The sequence below is a fragment of the Dipteris shenzhenensis genome, chromosome 10, assembly GCF_047967505.1.
Source record: "Dipteris shenzhenensis isolate YYH24624 ecotype China chromosome 10, Dip_SZ_1.0, whole genome shotgun sequence".
In the NCBI taxonomy this organism is placed as follows: domain Eukaryota; kingdom Viridiplantae; phylum Streptophyta; class Polypodiopsida; order Gleicheniales; family Dipteridaceae; genus Dipteris; species Dipteris shenzhenensis.
The window spans coordinates 40,046,562-40,064,213 of record NC_141605.1 but is presented as its reverse complement, the minus strand read 5'-3'; the positions used below and the strand labels follow the sequence as shown (position 1 = coordinate 40,064,213).

General features: G+C 43.9%; 1 protein-coding gene across 2 annotated transcripts in view; it reads right to left on the bottom strand.

Moving 5' to 3' along the window:
- Positions 1-16,341, bottom strand: part of PLDP1 (phospholipase D P1) — a 117,588-nt gene extending 101,247 nt beyond the window's left edge. For both annotated transcript variants that reach the window (XM_087380233.1, XM_087380234.1), the window contains exons 1-4: positions 15,946-16,341; positions 15,095-15,196; positions 14,896-15,014; positions 14,565-14,706 (exon numbers count right to left, since the gene is read on the bottom strand). In XM_087380233.1, coding sequence (XP_087236359.1) covers positions 14,565-14,706; positions 14,896-15,014; positions 15,095-15,196; positions 15,946-16,152 — 570 coding nt within the window. In that variant the 5' untranslated portion in view covers positions 16,153-16,341. The remainder of the gene's footprint in view (positions 1-14,564; positions 14,707-14,895; positions 15,015-15,094; positions 15,197-15,945) is intronic.
- Between the last annotated feature and the right edge of the window lie 1,311 nt (positions 16,342-17,652).

Sequence of the window (17,652 nt, the reverse complement as noted above, 5' to 3'; positions counted from 1 at the left end):
CGGGAGGATCGAGGCGCCTGCGCTATGATTATGGTTGGATTGAGGACGAGATTCTAGGTGCTGCGGGGTCATGTGTCATGTGCATGGTGTACCTAGGGTTGGATCGCAGGTGAACGTGGGTCACAGGATAGCATAGGGCTGGATGGCTATTTTTAGCCGAGATTGCTATATATAGAGATTGATTCATACATCATGCTCGCTTTATATGGAGGGAGCTATTCATAGCATTGTGCTATCTATAGCGGGTTTCCTTCAATATAGAGGGAGAGCTAGTGCTATTGTGTAGATCAGTTGAACGCTCCTCAATTGATGGATGGGACTTGGACCCAGGCCGGGACTCTGGCCATCTACATGACAAATCATAGGTGGTGTATCGAAGGTCCTCTGGACGGGCTCAGGCGGTATGGGACGCCTGGGTTAGATACAGACCTATGGATGAGTCGAGTTGAAGCCCACGTGCCCGGGGGTGGTCGGGAGGATAGAGGTGCCTACGCTATGATTCTGGTTGGATTGAGGACCAGATTCTAGGTCAATGATCGGGTCAGATCCTACGGGGTTGTGTCATATAGCTTTAGTTAGACGCAATACTGTTGCATCAGTAGAGCACAAAACCATGGGAATTTGTGGGAACCTATTATCCTTTTCACTTGAGGATTGGAGCCTGTGTTCCTGAGCCTATGGCCTCCCTATGTACAAATTTCTATCGCAGGAAGTTGTTCCAATCACTAAATGCCACGTGTCACTCCTAGGGAGCCAAAAATCCAAAGTTTTCATAATTGCAATTTTTTTTACTTGAATGTGATTGCAATGTTCTCCTGCATCAAAGCCCTATGAAAATGTTGTAAAAATTTTGGTTGGGGAGGCCCTGAAAGCTGATGCAGGCATAATTCTGAAATTCCTGTGATCTAGTGAAGTAATGCTTTGAATTTCGATATTCTGATCGCCTTGCCTTCCTCATTAAAAGCCTTAACAAATCATTGCATAATTCCTGGTCTGGAGCTGAATTATGTGCTGAACCTCATGAAGGCAAGCTATCGTAATTGCTGCGATCCCCCAAAGTATTGATCCAAATTCCAGCCTAATAGGAGAGATTGTATCGCAATATCATTGACGAGTGGCATACCAAGTCTTTTGGTAATCGGAATTATCTTGCCTGTAAATTGGATCAATTTTCCCTTTTTCCTAGCACTACTGCTGATTTCATGTTTTCTTAGCCTAGTCACAAGGATGGGATAATCTGACTGGATAATCCTAATAGCAATCTCATCTATTTATCCTAATAGCAATCCTCTGTTTGTCCTTCTTCTAATAGCAATCTCATCTATTTATCCTAATAGCAATCCTCTGTTTATCCTTCTTCTAATCGCTTCTCCTAGCTAAAACCTATTAATTAATTAGTTACGACACGCCTAATTGCAAATTAACCTAAGCTACTAACTAATTAACCTATCTAATCTAATCGGAATTAACCTATCTAATCTAGTCGTTTATCTAATCTATCCTCCCTGCTCCATGCGCTTCCGCCTCCCGCTCTCACCTGCGCTTCCGCGCTCCCGCCTCCCACTCTCTCCTCCCTCCTTTCCTCCTCTTCTGCCTCCTCCCTCTTCTGCCTCCCGCTCCCTCCTTCCCTCCTCTTCTACCTCCCACTCCCTCCTTCCCCCGCTTCACTCCTTCCCTCCTCTTCCTCCTGCTCTCTCCCTCCTCCCTGCTTCTCTCCTATTCTCTTCCTCCTTTTTGTTGGAGAGGCCTCACAGGCCCCCCTTTCTGCACGACCCTCCCCCCCTCCTCATTTTATACCCAGCTCAAGAAGCTTCTGGAGTCCGAGGCTTCTCGAAGAAGCCACCGCCAAGAAAACTCTGGAATTCGCCTCTCCCATCAGTCATAACATACCTTAATCAGACATTTCTGCCCCCACCTCTTACATACCTTAATCGCCTTCACAGATTCCGCCCCCGCATAAATTGGCCCAAATTCAATTTGGGGGTCCCTATTAGCAATCTCATCTATAAGAGCTGTACCAAGTAATTTGGCAATCGGATCTGTCTGCCCTGCCAAGGGGGCTGAAAACTGACGCAGGCAAGTATCTGGAAATGAAGCGATTTCATCGAGTAATGCTTTAAATTCCAGTTTTATAGGATAAAGCACATCGCAATGTCTTCCACTAGGTGTGTACCATGTATCCAGGCCGTCCAGTTGTCTTATCCTGTAATTGGTCCAATTTCCTCTACTGCCAGGCGCAATCGTCAGATTATTCCAACTCCTAGCAAGTTCCAATAATTGTGAAAACCACCTAATTTGTTCTTTGTTTAGGCTCCATCATCGCATCTGTACTATGCTCTAATTCAGGGATTTAGAGGAATTCTAGAGCAGAACGAATAGTTCTCAGAATTGATGATGCCTACGAGGAAGTCTAGCAACCAGATGAAGCAGCAATCAATGACTGATTCAGACCCCAAATGGATGAGGATGAAATGGCCGCTGGCATTGCAATTCAGGGATTGGGTACATCAGATGGTGAGCAGGTTGAAGCTTCATTTTGTAGGGAGGAGCTTGGAGGCAATGATTCAACTCCTACAGAGACCTATAATCATGATCAGATTCAAATCTGTTCCAATCAATCAATTCAGAATTGCATGGGACCAATGCTCCAAGTATTCAAAGATTTGACTAATGAAATAGTGCTGAATAATCAGAGAATAGACCAGAGACTGCAGAATCTGTCTTCAACTATGAACAGAGGATTTGATCAGATTAGGAGATGCCAAATTCAAGAGGAGAAGAGACACATGGAGGCTGCAGCAGATCCTGATTCAGACGATGATCTAATGGAAGCTGACCCAGTGGGGTTCATGTCCTCTACTAGGAAAGCCTTTCATTCCAGTGGTTTGGCAGCTCACACAGCTAAGGATTCTCCAAATGCTAATGATCCTAGGGGTAACAGTCCTGATGCCAAAAATTTACTGAATATAAAGGAGTACTAGTAGATCTTAGTGCAGTGTTGGCTTTTCAACAATATATTCAAACTGTAAAGTCAACTGAACCTAAAGGTGTTCTGCATTCCGACACAGATGTAAAGGATAAGATTAATCTCTCCAAGTTCAAAGGTATCTTCAACATCACCTTAAGGTTTTCTAAACCCATCCAAATCCTCAAAAGCTATATGCCCTAAATTATATATCACCTGTTTGGTGAAAGGCTCATGTGTTGGAAAGGTCACTTCCCCATCTATAAGCCCCCAAATGAGGACAGCGTGGGGGAGGAAGACCTAGGGCAGGATGTGCCCAAGAGAGAAGAAAGAGAGGGGGCTGCCACATGGCAGCACCTCACAGCCAAGAGTGAAGAGATGGCTGCCACATGGACAGCAGCAAGGCTGTCATGTGGGCAGCACTGCTCAAGAGCATCCTGGAGAGCCTGGAGCAAAGGCGCGGTACAGGCGGGTCAGGAGCGCAAGTGTACGGAGCAGGGTACAAGGCTGTGCAGATCTAGGACAGGTGGCGCTGACATCAGCATGTGTATGGAACAGGGTACAAAGCTGTACGGGGCTGTATGAGGCCTGGTGGAGCAGCAAATGGGGCTGCCAGTGGGCAGTGGCATGCCTTATATAGGGCTGGGCCCTTGCCTAGATTGGAGAGCCAAAGGCCCTAGAAGTGTGGGCCAAAGGGCCCCGGTTTTAGAGCCCTTAAAGGGCTGGACCAGCCACAGTCTGGTCGGCCAGATTAGGGCAGGCTGGTCGGTTTTTAACAGCAGGCCTTGGGGCCTATAAAAGCAGAGGCCTCAGGCCTCATTTCACATCAGCCAGCCAGCAGTTCCAGCGCAGAAAGGAGCAGCAAGAAGCCTACTCTCTGGGCCTATCTACAGGAGGTGAGAGAGTGCAACAAGGGCTGCATACTTAGCCAGGAAGGGCTGGACCTTGGCTGTCTTCTAGGGCAGCAAGGTGCTGAGATCATCACACCTTCTGGAGCAGCCATTCACAAGCAGGTTGGAGCAGTGGAACAGCTATCTTGGGGCCTACATTCAGGAGGACCAAGGGGACCTGTGTGCTGCAGACAAAGCTTGGCAGGGGCTGTCACAGGGGCGTGAAATTCTAAGTACTTTAACGTACTACAAGACCGTGACAACTTTGGTTTTAAAAGTCCAAGCATGGGCTTAATAATGTGTAATTAAACGCGGCATGGTGCCTAGCACATAATAAATCCCTAGGCCCAAAGGCATTCCAAGGAATTAAAAGAGTGGTTGTTGGGAAATGATGATGTGGCATTTTTAATGGACCCCCTAGAGGGCCATGTACCTTCAGTGGCCCCCCCTAGAGTTCCAGGTGGCTCTAGTGCCTTCTACATGCTCCTTTGCCATTCCTGGACCTTCTTGGGCCTTCTAAACTTCACATGTGTGGTTTTCTCTCTCATCTTCTCCCTTTGTTGAGATTTGGGACTGGTTTTTCAGCCTCCTTCAGCTGAATTCCGTTTTTCTTCATAACTCCTCACCCGTTTGGATTCCTCGACTTCCGTTTGGCCCGATGGCTTCCCCTTTGCCTCCCCTTCGTAGTGATATGCTTTTCCCTCCATGCGTTTGGTAGTACGGGCAGAGCTGAGCACTTCTTTTGCTGGTCGAATTTGCAAAAGTGGCTTTTTCTGGACCTTTTTGCTTCTACCACCTCCTGGGCCTCTCCTCTTGCAAAGCTACAGCTTTCTGTTGAATTTCGAGTGGTCCCACGCGCTGGTTGACTGGTTTTTCTCAGTTTTGGAGGACTTTCTAGCGATGAAACTTCTCCAAAACCTTCTCAATGCATTCCTCTCTGAAGCACGCTTCTTTTGAGCCCAAGAACTCCCATTTCTTCGCGACAGAAGTGCTTCTTTTCGCATTTTTCAGTGGAATTCTTGCTGGTCGGCTCTTGTAAATGCTCTTTCTTCATGCCTTTGCACTCCTCTTTGGCTGAGAATGCAATTGGGCATTGGCTACTATGTCCTCTTGGCAATTGAAGACTTGGTTCGAGTTTTCAGGGCTTGGTGAGTTGTGATTTTACTGCTGCAATTTCTTTTTGCCATAAGCTATTGGTTGGCCTCGTGTGCCGCCTCTTTCTTGGCTCACAGGTGCCCAGGCAGTGCTACATGAGTCATTCTTTGGTTGGGTACTTTGCTGATTTTATTTTGGAGCTTTGAAAAGCTTTGTGAATGCCATCTGGAAACCACTCAAAGAAAGTGCAGCTGGGGTGCAATGTGATTGCATCTGGACAACCAATGGAATTGCACTTGGAAAAGAGAATGCCTTTGGGTTGAGCCTATGGGTTAAGTGCACTTATGCGATGGTGTTCTATGCTTGAAAGCCTTGCGAAGGCCTAGTGAATTGGGGCTGCGTGTTTAGTTGCAGGGAAGGTCTCTCAGATGCAACTTGTAATCATTTCATTGTGAAATATAAAGAAATACCGAAAGGGGCGCCACGGTGTTTGGGGCCAATCGGATGCACTTGTCTATGTTTGTTGAGCAGGGGCATTCTAGCCTCCATCCCTTTTTCAATGGTTTTGTTTGTGAACAAATGGGTAAATGCCAAATGGTGATCATGCAATGGTTAATGGTTGTGATATATGCTTTGTGAGCTGTAAATAAGTGCTGAAGTGATTAAAGGTTTAGTTCCACTGCCCTCTGAGTGATTAGAGGCCGGTTTCATTGGTTCCGTTGCCGGGAACCACACACTCTTTCTCAAGAGGTAGGCCTCGGTAGTTTGGTGGAAGGATATCTTTGTTGCACTTTTTGACAGCTGAATATTACAACCATAAACATGGTGAGTACCCATGAGCAAGAGAGCTCCACAAGTCCTCAAAGAAGAAGACAGGAAAGCCTTAATGATCCAGCTAGTGTACAGCTGCAGAGAGCACAACAAATGCCTTTTGAGCAGGCCACACATGAAGCTACAACTGAGCTCAACGGTGATACTAGTTCTAGCAGTGAGTCAGATGATGCTACTATGTTGAATGCAGAGCTTGCAAGTGCAGTGACTGCTTTGACTCAACTGGCTCAAAATTTGGCTCAGATTGTGCAAACAAATGCCAAGAAGAAGAAGAAATCAAGAAAGCACAAGCACGGAAAGAGTGAGTACACACATGCATCGGCTTCTCATGGCGGACCGTACACTCATGCATCAGTTTCCCATGAGGGACAGCCATCAAAAATGACTCAAAAAGTGACTTCCAAGAAAGAGGGATCACCCAAAAGAGCACTTGAGAAAGAGGTACAAAAAGTACAGCCAGTGCCACAATATGAGCAGCCAACACAAGGCCTTGGTTTGGGTACTTCTACTCCTCAAAATAATAATGTGCAGTCCATAAATGTGGCTCAACCACCTCAGCCATATTTGAGGCAGCAACCTGAATATTTTGGTACAAATTCTATCTTTGATGCTATATTGATTTCACCACCCATTGGGCATAGAAAGCAAGCCATGTATGACAATGTGGGAATGCAGCCAGGCATGCAAGCCACAGCATATGCTCCCATGCCTAATGTTCAGCCAAGCATGGCTCTCCCTAGTGAAGGGAATGCTGCAAATATACAGTCATCTTTGGGACAGCCAATATCAAATGTATATAAAGAATTTAAGGATGGTGGTTCTCATGTCAAGTTTGATACATATAATGGAGTACAGGACAAGTACAAAGCCCTCACATTCCTTCAACAGTTTGATGCTGCATTTCTTGGGGGTTTGTTTACAGAAGCATCCAAGATGAGGAAGGTCGCCACATTTTTAAAAGGCAATGTACTTAAGTGGTACACCAACCTTATGCTTCATGGAGATGCACCTGCTACTTGGCTGGAATTTAAGCAAGTGTTCTCTTCTACTTGGCTTACTCCAACTTTTGAAGTTGAAGTACTTTCACACTGGCATGACTTGTCATACAAACTTTGCAAGAATCTTGATGATTACACCAAGAGGTTTTGGGATGTTTTGCTGCCATTGAGCTCTTACAGGCATGTTTCTTTGAAAGAGCAAATAGAGAGGTACTGTTGTGGATTGCCTAGTGAGCTACGTGATTATTGCATCAAAACCAAGGTGGGTTCTATGACTCAATTAATTGAGAATGCAAGGACAGCATATGCATGGATGCAGGAGAAGAATGTGGGCTTTATGGACAGTAAGAAAGAAGACAACAAACGGGCTGCCAAACACCAAGATAAGGACATCAAATCTGAAAATAAAAATTATGGCAAACGACCGTTTCAAAAGGGAGGAAAAGCCCAATTCAAAGCTGGTCAAAGGCGTGGACAGCCTAATAAATAGCCCCGTACCAAGTTATCTGATGAAGAGAAAAAGTCACTCACGGAGCAAAACAAATGTTTTATATGCAAAGGAGAGGGACACCGCTCTTATGATTGCCCATTCAAGAAAAGAGACAGGTCAGATGATGATAAGAATGGTGATAAACAAGGTTGTTTTTCTTTGATTCTGGGGCAAAGGCGAATTTCATGGCAGGAAGGCTTGCAATCAAGCCTGAGGAAATGGGGCCATTCGGCATGTGTGATATGGCCAACCCTGAACTCAACACACCTGTCACTCCTATCATTAGCAAGTTGAGGATGCATATCCAGGGATATCAGGATGCAGAGGACTTCTACATTATGCCTTTGCCAGAGTGTGATGCTTTGCTTGGGATGCCTTGGATGTACAGGGTGGGGGCTGATGTGCAAATGAGAAACAAGAAGATTTCTTTAACTCATAGAGGCAAAAATCATGTACTTGATGTAAAGTTGAAAGGGGAGTCCATCCCCTGTAGTTTCAACTTCTTGTATTTCCAATGTAATAAAGCGTCATATTTCAGCGTACTTGATTTTTGTCAAAGAGGACAGCCAACCAGTTCAGGAAGGCTCTACTCTTTCTGCTTTAGATAGAGAAAGGGCTGCTTTTATTTCAGATTTTCAGGATTGTTTCTCAAATGCACTTCCTCAAGAATTACCTCCCAAGACCCCGGGGATCATCAAATTGATATAATTCCAGGAAGCTCACCGCCTAATATACCTCCCTATCGTGTCAGTAAGGCACAACAGGAAGAGATAATGTCACAAGTGAAGGAACTCTTGGAAAAGGAATTAATACAGCCAAGTAATTCTCCTTACTGTTCCCCTATGTTACTTGTGCAAAAGAAGGATGGCAGTTGGAGAATGTGTATTGATTATAGGGCTTTGAATGAAGTCACAATTAAGAACCGTTTTCCAATTCCACGCATTGATGATATATTAGATCAGTTGGAAGGTTCCTCAATGTTCAGTCGTATTGACCTTAAAAGTGGATACCATCAGATAAGGATACCGCCTGAAAATGTCTACAAGACTGCCTTCCGCACTTCATTTGGCTTATATGAGTTCCTTGTGATGCCTTTTGGTTTGACGAATGCACCTACCACTTTCAATAGAATGATAGACAGAATTTTTAGAGCACACAGAAAGTTTGTGGGCACTTTCTTTGATGACATCATTGTGTTCTCTAAAAATAAGCAGGAGCACACGAAACATCTCACTATTGTGTTTCAAGAATTGAAAAGACACAAGCTATTAATAAACACCAAGAAAAGTGAGTTCTTTATGCATGAGATTCATTTTCTTGGTCATATAGTGTCAAAGGATGGAGTCAAGATGGATCCTGCAAAAGTTGAGGCCATAAGGAGTTAGCCAATTTTGAAAAATCTGCATGAAGTCAGAAGCTTTCTTGGGTTGTGTTCATACTATCGGAGGTTTATAAAGTACTTTGCAGAAATTGCTTCTCCCTTGCATGCTTTACAAAAGAAAGCTGTACTGTTTCGGTGGGGACCAAAGGAAAATGCAGCTTTTCAAGAGCTGAAGCAAAAGTTGTGTTCTGAACCCGTTATTATCTTGCCAGATCTTGCAAAACCCTTTGCTGTAACTTGTGATGCATGTGGGAACAGCATAGAAGGCACTTTGATGCAGGATGGCAGAGTGGTTGCATATGAGAGTAGAGTTCTCAAAGATGCTGAATTGTACTTGCAGACATACGAGAAGGAAATGTTAGCAGTGATACATGCTTTGACCACATGGAAACATTACCTTCTTCGAGCTGATTTTTATGTGCAGACGGATCATCAGTCACTTAGATATTTTCTCACGCAGAGAAAATTATCTCAAAAGCACATGAGATGGGCTAACTTCCTCTCAATGTTTCATTTTCAAATTGTACATGTGCCGGGTAACAAAAATGTCATGGCTGAAACCACAGCCTGAAGCAGTCTCCAAGAAACCCAATGTTTCAGCAGTCAGCATTGCTTACAACAATGTGTTAGATGTGATGAAAGATCAATATGTTAATGATGCTGGTTTTTCAACTATTTATGATCAGCTTTCTGATGGTCAAAGGCATGATCACTATATGTTGAAAGAGGGTTTCATTTTGATGCATGGACGACTCTGTGTCACTGATCAGATGCGACAGAAAGTGATAATGAAAAGTCATGCTCCTCCATATGCAGGACATAGGGGAATTACAGCAACAATTACAGCAGTGGAGCAATACTTTTATTGGCCATCTTTGAGGAAAGATGTGGAAGAATATGTGAGAACATGCATGGTTTGTCAGAAAGTAAAGTTTGACAGGCAGAAGGCACCTGGGTTGTTACACCCTTTGCCAATTCCGGATAGACCATGGCAAAGCATAGCTATGGATTTTGTGTTTGATCTTCCACGTACTTCTATTGGACATGATGGATTGTGGACAATAATTTGCAGGTTTAGCAAACAAGTGCCAGTAAGAAAGAAAATTACAGCAGATCAAATGGCCAAATTGTTTCTGCAACATGTCTTCAAGTATCATGGGATGCCTGAATCCATAATCAGTGATAGAGATCCGAGGATGACCAGCCTCTTTTGGAGAGGGCTGTTTGAAAATATGGGCACTACGCTGAATTTTTCGTCATCTTTTCACCCTCAATCTGATGGACAATCGGAGCAGGAAAACTCTACCATCTTGGATATGTTTAAATGCTATGTCTCAGACCACAAAAGCAAATGGGAGCATTATTTGCCTTTGCTGGAATATGCTTACAATAATACGGTACACACATCCACAGGTAAAGCACCTTTTGAAATAGTGGAAGGTGCCAGGAAGATACCTCCCATTTTGCATACAAAAGAGAAAATCTTCGAAGCTAATCATTCTTTGAAGAGGCTTACAAGAAGATCAAATATGCCTTGCAAAGAAGTCAGGACAAGCAGAAAAGAGCAACAGATAAGCACCGCAAGGAATCGGTATTCACAGAAGGTGATTGGGTTTTGCTGCGTTTTCAAAAGGCAAGGCTGAAAAATAAGAAAGGCAAGGAAAGGTTGTACACAAAGCTGAACATGCGTTACTATGGTCCTTTCCAAGTTTCTAAAAAGATAAACGTGGTAGTTTACAGGCTGAAGTTGCCTCCGCATTGGAAGATACATAATGCCTTTCATGTGAGCTTATTAAAGCAATATCATGGAGATATTCTCGAGGATTTACCTAATGAGGTGCAGCCTGAAGTGGAAGAACAGGATGAACTTCTGGTCCCAGAGCAGATTCTGGCACACAGAGATAGGAAGCTCAAGGGTAAAGTTATCCATCGCTACTTGGTCAAATTTTAAAATTACCCATCACTTGATGCGAAATGGATGGAGGAAGGTGAACTGGCAGATTCACTTGGGATATTGCAGCTTTACCTTGATGCTTTCCAGTTAGAGCTGATTGCGGTCCGGGCTCCTACATGTAGTTCAGCAGAGCGAGCGTCTGGAGCATTACCTGGTGTTCGAGAGGGGGTAGCAACCTCCACTCCCTCAGTACAGACAAGCTCACCGTGATTTCATAAGGTCGCTTGATGACACTGTATGTTTTATCCGAGATACTGAGCTGAAAGTATTTCTGCTGTGAGACTTCATGATATTGATGCATCTTGACTATTGATCGCCGAGGATCACATAGATTTTGAGTAGTGTATATGGATGGATGCATGCCTCTCCTAGCCATATTTTCACTGTCTCTGTATACTATAGCTGCGGCTTTCTTGTATACTCTTTTATACTATACTTCATGCTTACTCCTGTGTTTTGGGGCAGCAAACTGTGGTTTGCTGTTTCAAGAGAGGGGTATGTCACGGGGGCATGAAATTCTAAGTACTTTAACGTACTACAAGACCGTGACAACTTTGGTTTTAAAAGTCCAAGCATGGGCTTAATAATTGTAATTAATTATTAAACGCGGCATGGTGCCTAGCACATAAGCGTAATTAATCCCTAGGCCCAAAGGCATTCCAAAGAATTAAAAGAGTGGTTGTTGGGAAATGATGATGTGGCATTTTTAATGGGCCCCCTAAAGGGCCATGTACCTTCAGTGGCCCCCCCTAAAGTTCCAGGTGGCTCTAGTGCCTTCTACATGCTCCTTTGCCATTCCTGGACCTTCCTGGGCCTTCTAAACTTCACATGTGTGGTTTTCTCTCTCACCTTCTCCCTTTGTTGAGATTTTGGACTGGTTTTTCAGCCTCCTTCAGCTGAATTCCGTTTTTCTTCATAACTCCTCACCCGTTTGGATTCCTCGACTTCCGTTTGAATTCCTCGACTTCCGTTTGGCCCGATGGCTTCCCCTCTGCCTCCCCTTCGTAGTGATATGCTTTTCCCTCCGTGCGTTTGGTAGTACGGGCAGAGCTGAGCACTTCTTTTGCTGGTCGAATTTGCAAAAGTGGCTTTTTCTGGACCTTTTTGCTTCTACCGCCTCCTGGGCCTCTCCTCTTGCAAAGCTCAGCTTTCTGTTGAATTTCAAGTGGTCCCACGTGCTGGTTGACTGGTTTTTCTCAGTTTTGGAGGACATTCTAGCCATGAAACTTCTCCAAAACCTTCTCAATGCATTCCTCTCTGAAGCACGCTTCTTTTGAGCCCAAGAACTCCCATTTCTTCGCGACAGAAGTGCTTCTTTTCGCATTTTTCAGTGGAATTCTTGCTGGTCAGCTCTTGTAAATGCTCTTTCTTCATGCCTTTGCACTCCTCTTTGGCTGAGAATGCAATTGGGCATTGGCTACTATGTCCTCTTGGCAATTGAGGACTTGGTTCGAGTTTTCAGGGCTTGGTGAGTTGTGATTTTGCTGCTGCAATTTCTTTTTGCCATAAGCTATTAGTTGGCCTCGTGTGCCGCCTCTTTCTTGGCTCACAGGTGCCCAGGTAGTGCTACATGAGTCATTCTTTGGTTGGGTACTTTGCTGATTTTATTTTGAAGCTTTGAAAAGCTTTGTGAATGCCATCTGGAAACCACTCAAAGAGAGTGCAGCTGGGGTGCAATGTGATTGCATCTGGACAGCCAATGGAATTGCACTCGGAAAAGAGAATGCCTTTGGGTTGAGCCTATGGGTTAAGTGCACTTATGTGATGGTGTTCTATGCTTGAAAGCCTTGCGAAGGCCTAGTGAATTGGGGCTGGAATTGGGGCTGCGTGTTCAGTCGCAGGGAAGGTCTCCCAGATGCATCTTGTAATCATTTCACTGTGAAATATAAAGAAATACCGAAAGGGGCACCACGGTGTTTGGGGCTAATCGAGTGCACTTGTCTATGTTTGTTGAGCAGGGGCATTCTAGCCTCCATCCCTTTTTCAGTGGTTTTGTTTGTGAACAAATGGGTAAATGCCAAATGGTGATCATGCAATGGTTAATGGTTGTGATATATGCTTTGTGAGCTGTAAATAAGTGCTGAAGTGATTAAAGGTTTAGTTCCACTGCCCTCTGAGTGATTAGAGGCCGGTTTCAGGGGCTGCCCACCTAGGCTAATTCACAGGCAATAAGGGTGGAGAAGAACACACAGAACAGAAAGTCTACAGACGCTTGACAAGGAGCACGCGGACTCGAGTCTAGAGATAACTGGCTGATAGGAGAAGGACCTTGTGGTAAGATCAAACGACCACAACATTGGTGGGACTCTGAATCTGTATCTTTTGTATTGTGTCCATATTTTTGGACGGAAATATATTTTGGTTTCTCTATCTGGCTGGTTCATTGTCTATTGATGAGTCTGCACATCTAATCTATGTGACGCACATTCAGTAAAGAAGTTTGTGATTCCACACCCCACACGCACACTGTGTGAGCTCCTGGGCATTACTATAAGTCTTCCGCTGTGCGTACCCTATGTTGGGTCATTTCTAACATCATGTTCTGATTGTTTATAAGTTATGGTTCCAAGCAATTTGCAAATTAATTTTGAATGCTTGGCTGACCTGTTATAGATCAAGATTTCATCCAGAAAAATAACATCAAGTCATAGGTTCATGAATGTGGCGTGTGCATCGGTTGACAAAAATTTACTTTCAAACTCATAATGGCAATATTGAGTTTGAAATGTCATCATTAATACGACCTCAGATTCAATCTACAATTGATCATACCCAGATCGTGATCATGTCTCTTTAGGCAAGATTGAGAAGGAATTAAAACTTGAGTGCGCTTGAAAATGTTTCTCCTGATGATGTTGGATGATTTACGATTTCTAGGTAAGTATATTTAGTATAGACGTCTTTCTATGGTGCAGCCATTATATGCAAACCACTCTCTACTGAATGAGTTTCTTAGAAGAATATAAGGGAGCGAGATGGTTGGTTGAGTATGAAGAAAAGGTTAAATCCAACTTAGTAGTTGCTATAGCTTATCCGTTCTTTTGAAAAGAAAGATGGCAGTGCAGATTAGAGATGTTGAAACAAAGTTGCAGTTAACAATGTATTTCTAGTGCCTCACATCGCTGAACTTTTTGATTAGCAAGTCCTTGCCTAAGATCAATAGATTGTCAAAGTATTGCTAGCATATTAAAGGAGAATTCAGTACACTGTAATCCCCTTCGAGTTGGTAGTTTCACTCCCTTCATTTTATAGACATGAAGTAATCCATGTGACTTCATTGAGCCATTCTCTCTTTTTTTTGGTTGCAACTAATTTCTATAGTCATGGTTGAGCAACTAATTCTTTGGTTTTCTTTTTATTGGTTGCGACTAATTTCTATAGTCATGGTTGAGCATACTCCAGGTTACAGCCTGTATGACTCCAGACTGCCCTTCTTCAGTTGGTCTTGATGGGGCTTCTCCATTGCCTGAAACTTGGCCTGGTCGGTTGTGGTATTTCCTCCCTTGTCTGGAACTCGCTACGCCCTTGGCATTTCACAATATGGCTGCAAGTGATTAATCAAGTGGCTGCTCTAAAATTTTATGCACGTGGGCAAAGTGACCATAGTTACTACTAATATGGTTCTTTCTTGTATCCGTGCTCAGGTCCGCTATTAATTTTTCTGAAGCTAAAAGCTTAGTGTCCTGTTTTTTCCATAGCTTAATTTACAGTTCTCCTTTCCTCTTAGTTTTATACTTATCAAGCCCTTTTTGAAAGTAAGTTGTGGTTTGTCTGGTGACCGTATGTGTCATGTATCTCATATGTGTTTCCTTTCACAATGCTCGATTTTCGCCACCTTTGGCTGACGGGTGATTCATGTCACAACATATCCCTTGAGTCGATTGTTTCCATCACATCCGTGGAATTACAAGCTCTTGCTCCACATGTCACACGGAGGCAGAAGAGGAAACTAACACTCACCTGCCTAGTATTGACAATGTCCAAGCTCCCAAGAAAATGGTTCAGATAGTCCTGCATTGCTGAGATAGCCTTCAAGGAAACAGATGACAGACGCCCCAAAGTTGGTCGAATAACTGGTAAAGCAGCTCTTGATGGAACATCTCTGTGTGCATAAAAGTGAAAATTTGTCAGAGTCATACAATCTGCACCCATTATTACGTCCAAGATTATTTGAAACGAACACCAATCGAAGAACCAAGCTGTTTGTACACGCATCAAATCAGCTGATCAACTTCTTGCAACGTTCCCAAGACTGTGAATTCAGATACAATGAACTACAGACACAATAAACCTTCGTGAAGAGGCAGAATGATGAGAATCCTCCAAGTCATAATCATCATCGTGACCTTGAAAAGCCACTGCAGCTCCGGTATGCTCTCCCAAGCCAAGGTTTTGAAGCCACTCTTTTACCTTGAAATTCAAATCAGAAGACCCGTAATGAGATGCACAAAAGAATGAGCTGGCAATCCTCATACGAATGTCAAACATACCTGTTCTTGTTTCTCCTGCAATTCTTCAATCAAGATCCGCTTTTTTAAATCAAAATGCAACATTAGAACTTGTGAAGCCTTCTTGACAAGTCTCCACTCAAACTGCAAAACCATTTGAGTGCAACAAAGCATGTATAACCGATCATAACCTTCCAGCTGTAAAAGCCAAATGACGAATTGAAGACGAGAAAACAGGCTGTGCGGCAACTCCAAACTTGAAAATGAAGCTGAAAGTTAAGACCTGGGTCGTTTGGGCCTACGAAACTCTGCTAAAAGATACATATTTGCGGCCGTTTAACCTCTATATTCTCAATGTAAACCACCTTTTCACTTCTTAGAGGAGAGCGGTCCCCAGAACAGGGCAAACTAACAAGTAATTGTCATGTGTAAATGTCATATGTAAAGCTGGCACACCAAACAGTCATTCGGTAACTTCACGCATGGCAGTTGCAACAGAGCGTAATTATGAAAGGATATTTATAAATACCTGCGCCCGACTTGTTGATACCTCATGTCCCCTAAGAACTCAGGGAGCGTTCCTAGTTAATACTAATCGTCTTTCACAAATCAAACGGAGCTGTAGAATCAGCCTTCCCCGATTCAATTGCGTTTAAATTAATAATACGAGAGAGATTGATAAATCCAAAGCGTACATATAAGGCACTAAGGAAGGCTATGGGGCTTCAAGAGGAGAACAGGAAGTCTGCGCCTTCGGCAAGCGGGTTTCTTGGAACCAGAGTTGTTAAATTGAAGATAGGACAGTGATATTCGTTGGGAAAAAACAAACGCAATGGAACGACTGTATTTGCTTCACACTCAAAACGGCCACCATTGCAATTCGAGCAGCCTACCTGCTTATATCGGATCTCAATTGTATACACGAGCTGAAACTGGCTAATATCGAGTCCCTCGGATCGCGATGCATCGACGACAGAGGCGACAGGGAGCTCATCGAAGACGTGCTCTTCTTCGCGACGGAAAGAGGTAGTGGGGGATCCAGACTGCATGCGGACGTATTGAGAGGAAGCAGAGGGGGAGGGGTCCTTACGCTTAGGCATAGTGAGGGGGAAGGGGGAAGAGGAGAAAGGGAGAAAATTGGGGGGGGGAAGAGAGAGAAGGCAGAATGCGGAGGCTATGGAGGAGGGGAAAGCTGGAGGAGATGAAGCTTGGAGGCCATGGCGATGGAGAAAAAGCTTTGGAGGCGATGGCTATGGCGATGGCGGAGCTCTTCAGAAAAGCTTTGACAGAAATTTAAACAAAGAAAGCAAAGAAGAACAGGAACTCTTCTCTTCTCCTCTTCTCTTAGCATTAAATGCTACATTAACATTAACATGTACATTGACATTTTAACATCATATGCTAGTATCCGTCCTCCTTACACGTGTCTCCCCCTTTTCCCTCCACGTGTCCCCTCCATGTCACACGCTCCACGTCACCCTCCCCCCCATATTCGCATTTGCTTGGGTATTTTTCCACCTCGGCATCACCCCCTTAATCCCCAGAATAAACCCATTTCCTTTTGCATCTTTCATCATCCCCCCTCCTAGACACTCTTCTCTCAAATCCTAATCTTTTCAGCATATCCTTATGAGAAACTATTTTCTCAAATCCTCACCCCATCTCTCTCTCTCTCTCTCGCTCTCATATCCATTTTGCACCTTTGCATGGATTCGCATCCTTCCCAATTTCTAACTTGGCATCCCCCCATGATTCCGTGGAATAAACCCAACCAATCAGTGTATCAAAGGTTTTCTTTTCGAAACTCGATTCAATAGTCGATCTAATTTTGCGTGCTCCTTTATTAGGGATCATTATGCGAGAATCTCGCCTTCTCTACATCTAACCAACCTTCCTTCCTTTGTCCTTTTAAATTTCCAACTTGGTATCAACCCATGATTCCCGAGAATAAACCCAAAACCAATCATTGCATATAGGAATGCTTTTTTTAGAAACTCGATTCAATTCAATCTGAATTTACGTGCACCTTTATAGGGATCGTTATGCTAGAATCGAGCCTTCTCTGCTCGGTTTCTCCTCCACCAAAGTGCCTTGAGGGTTGGACTATTGGACCAACTTTCCTTCCTTTGCTTTCAAGATTTCAATGTATGGCAACCCCCATCATGCCTATGATGCAAGCACTGAAAACTAGGGTAAGTAACAATGACTACTCAAGGACAGCCCTCCTGACACCATTACCCTCCCATGGCGACAAGAATGACAACCTCGCCACATTGTATCATGTGAACGTGATGGGTCCCTTGCAGAAGACCAATGCTTGCAGCACAAGTAGGGCATTTGGTAGGCTTATACCTATGACCCAAGCATTCTAAATCATTGGTCAACACCATCCCCAACCTCCAAGAAAAGTAACTTGGCCTGTAGGGGTCCCATGAGGCTACTACATAGACACTACAAGCTAGGTGGTGGGCCAAGGTTGACATGGTGTGACCAAGTCAATTGTCACCTCTTAATTGTGATTCGGTTAAGTGAGCTCAACATCAAACTTTTACTACAAAGGCAAGGCCAAATGCTTTCAATAAGACATACATACTCAACCC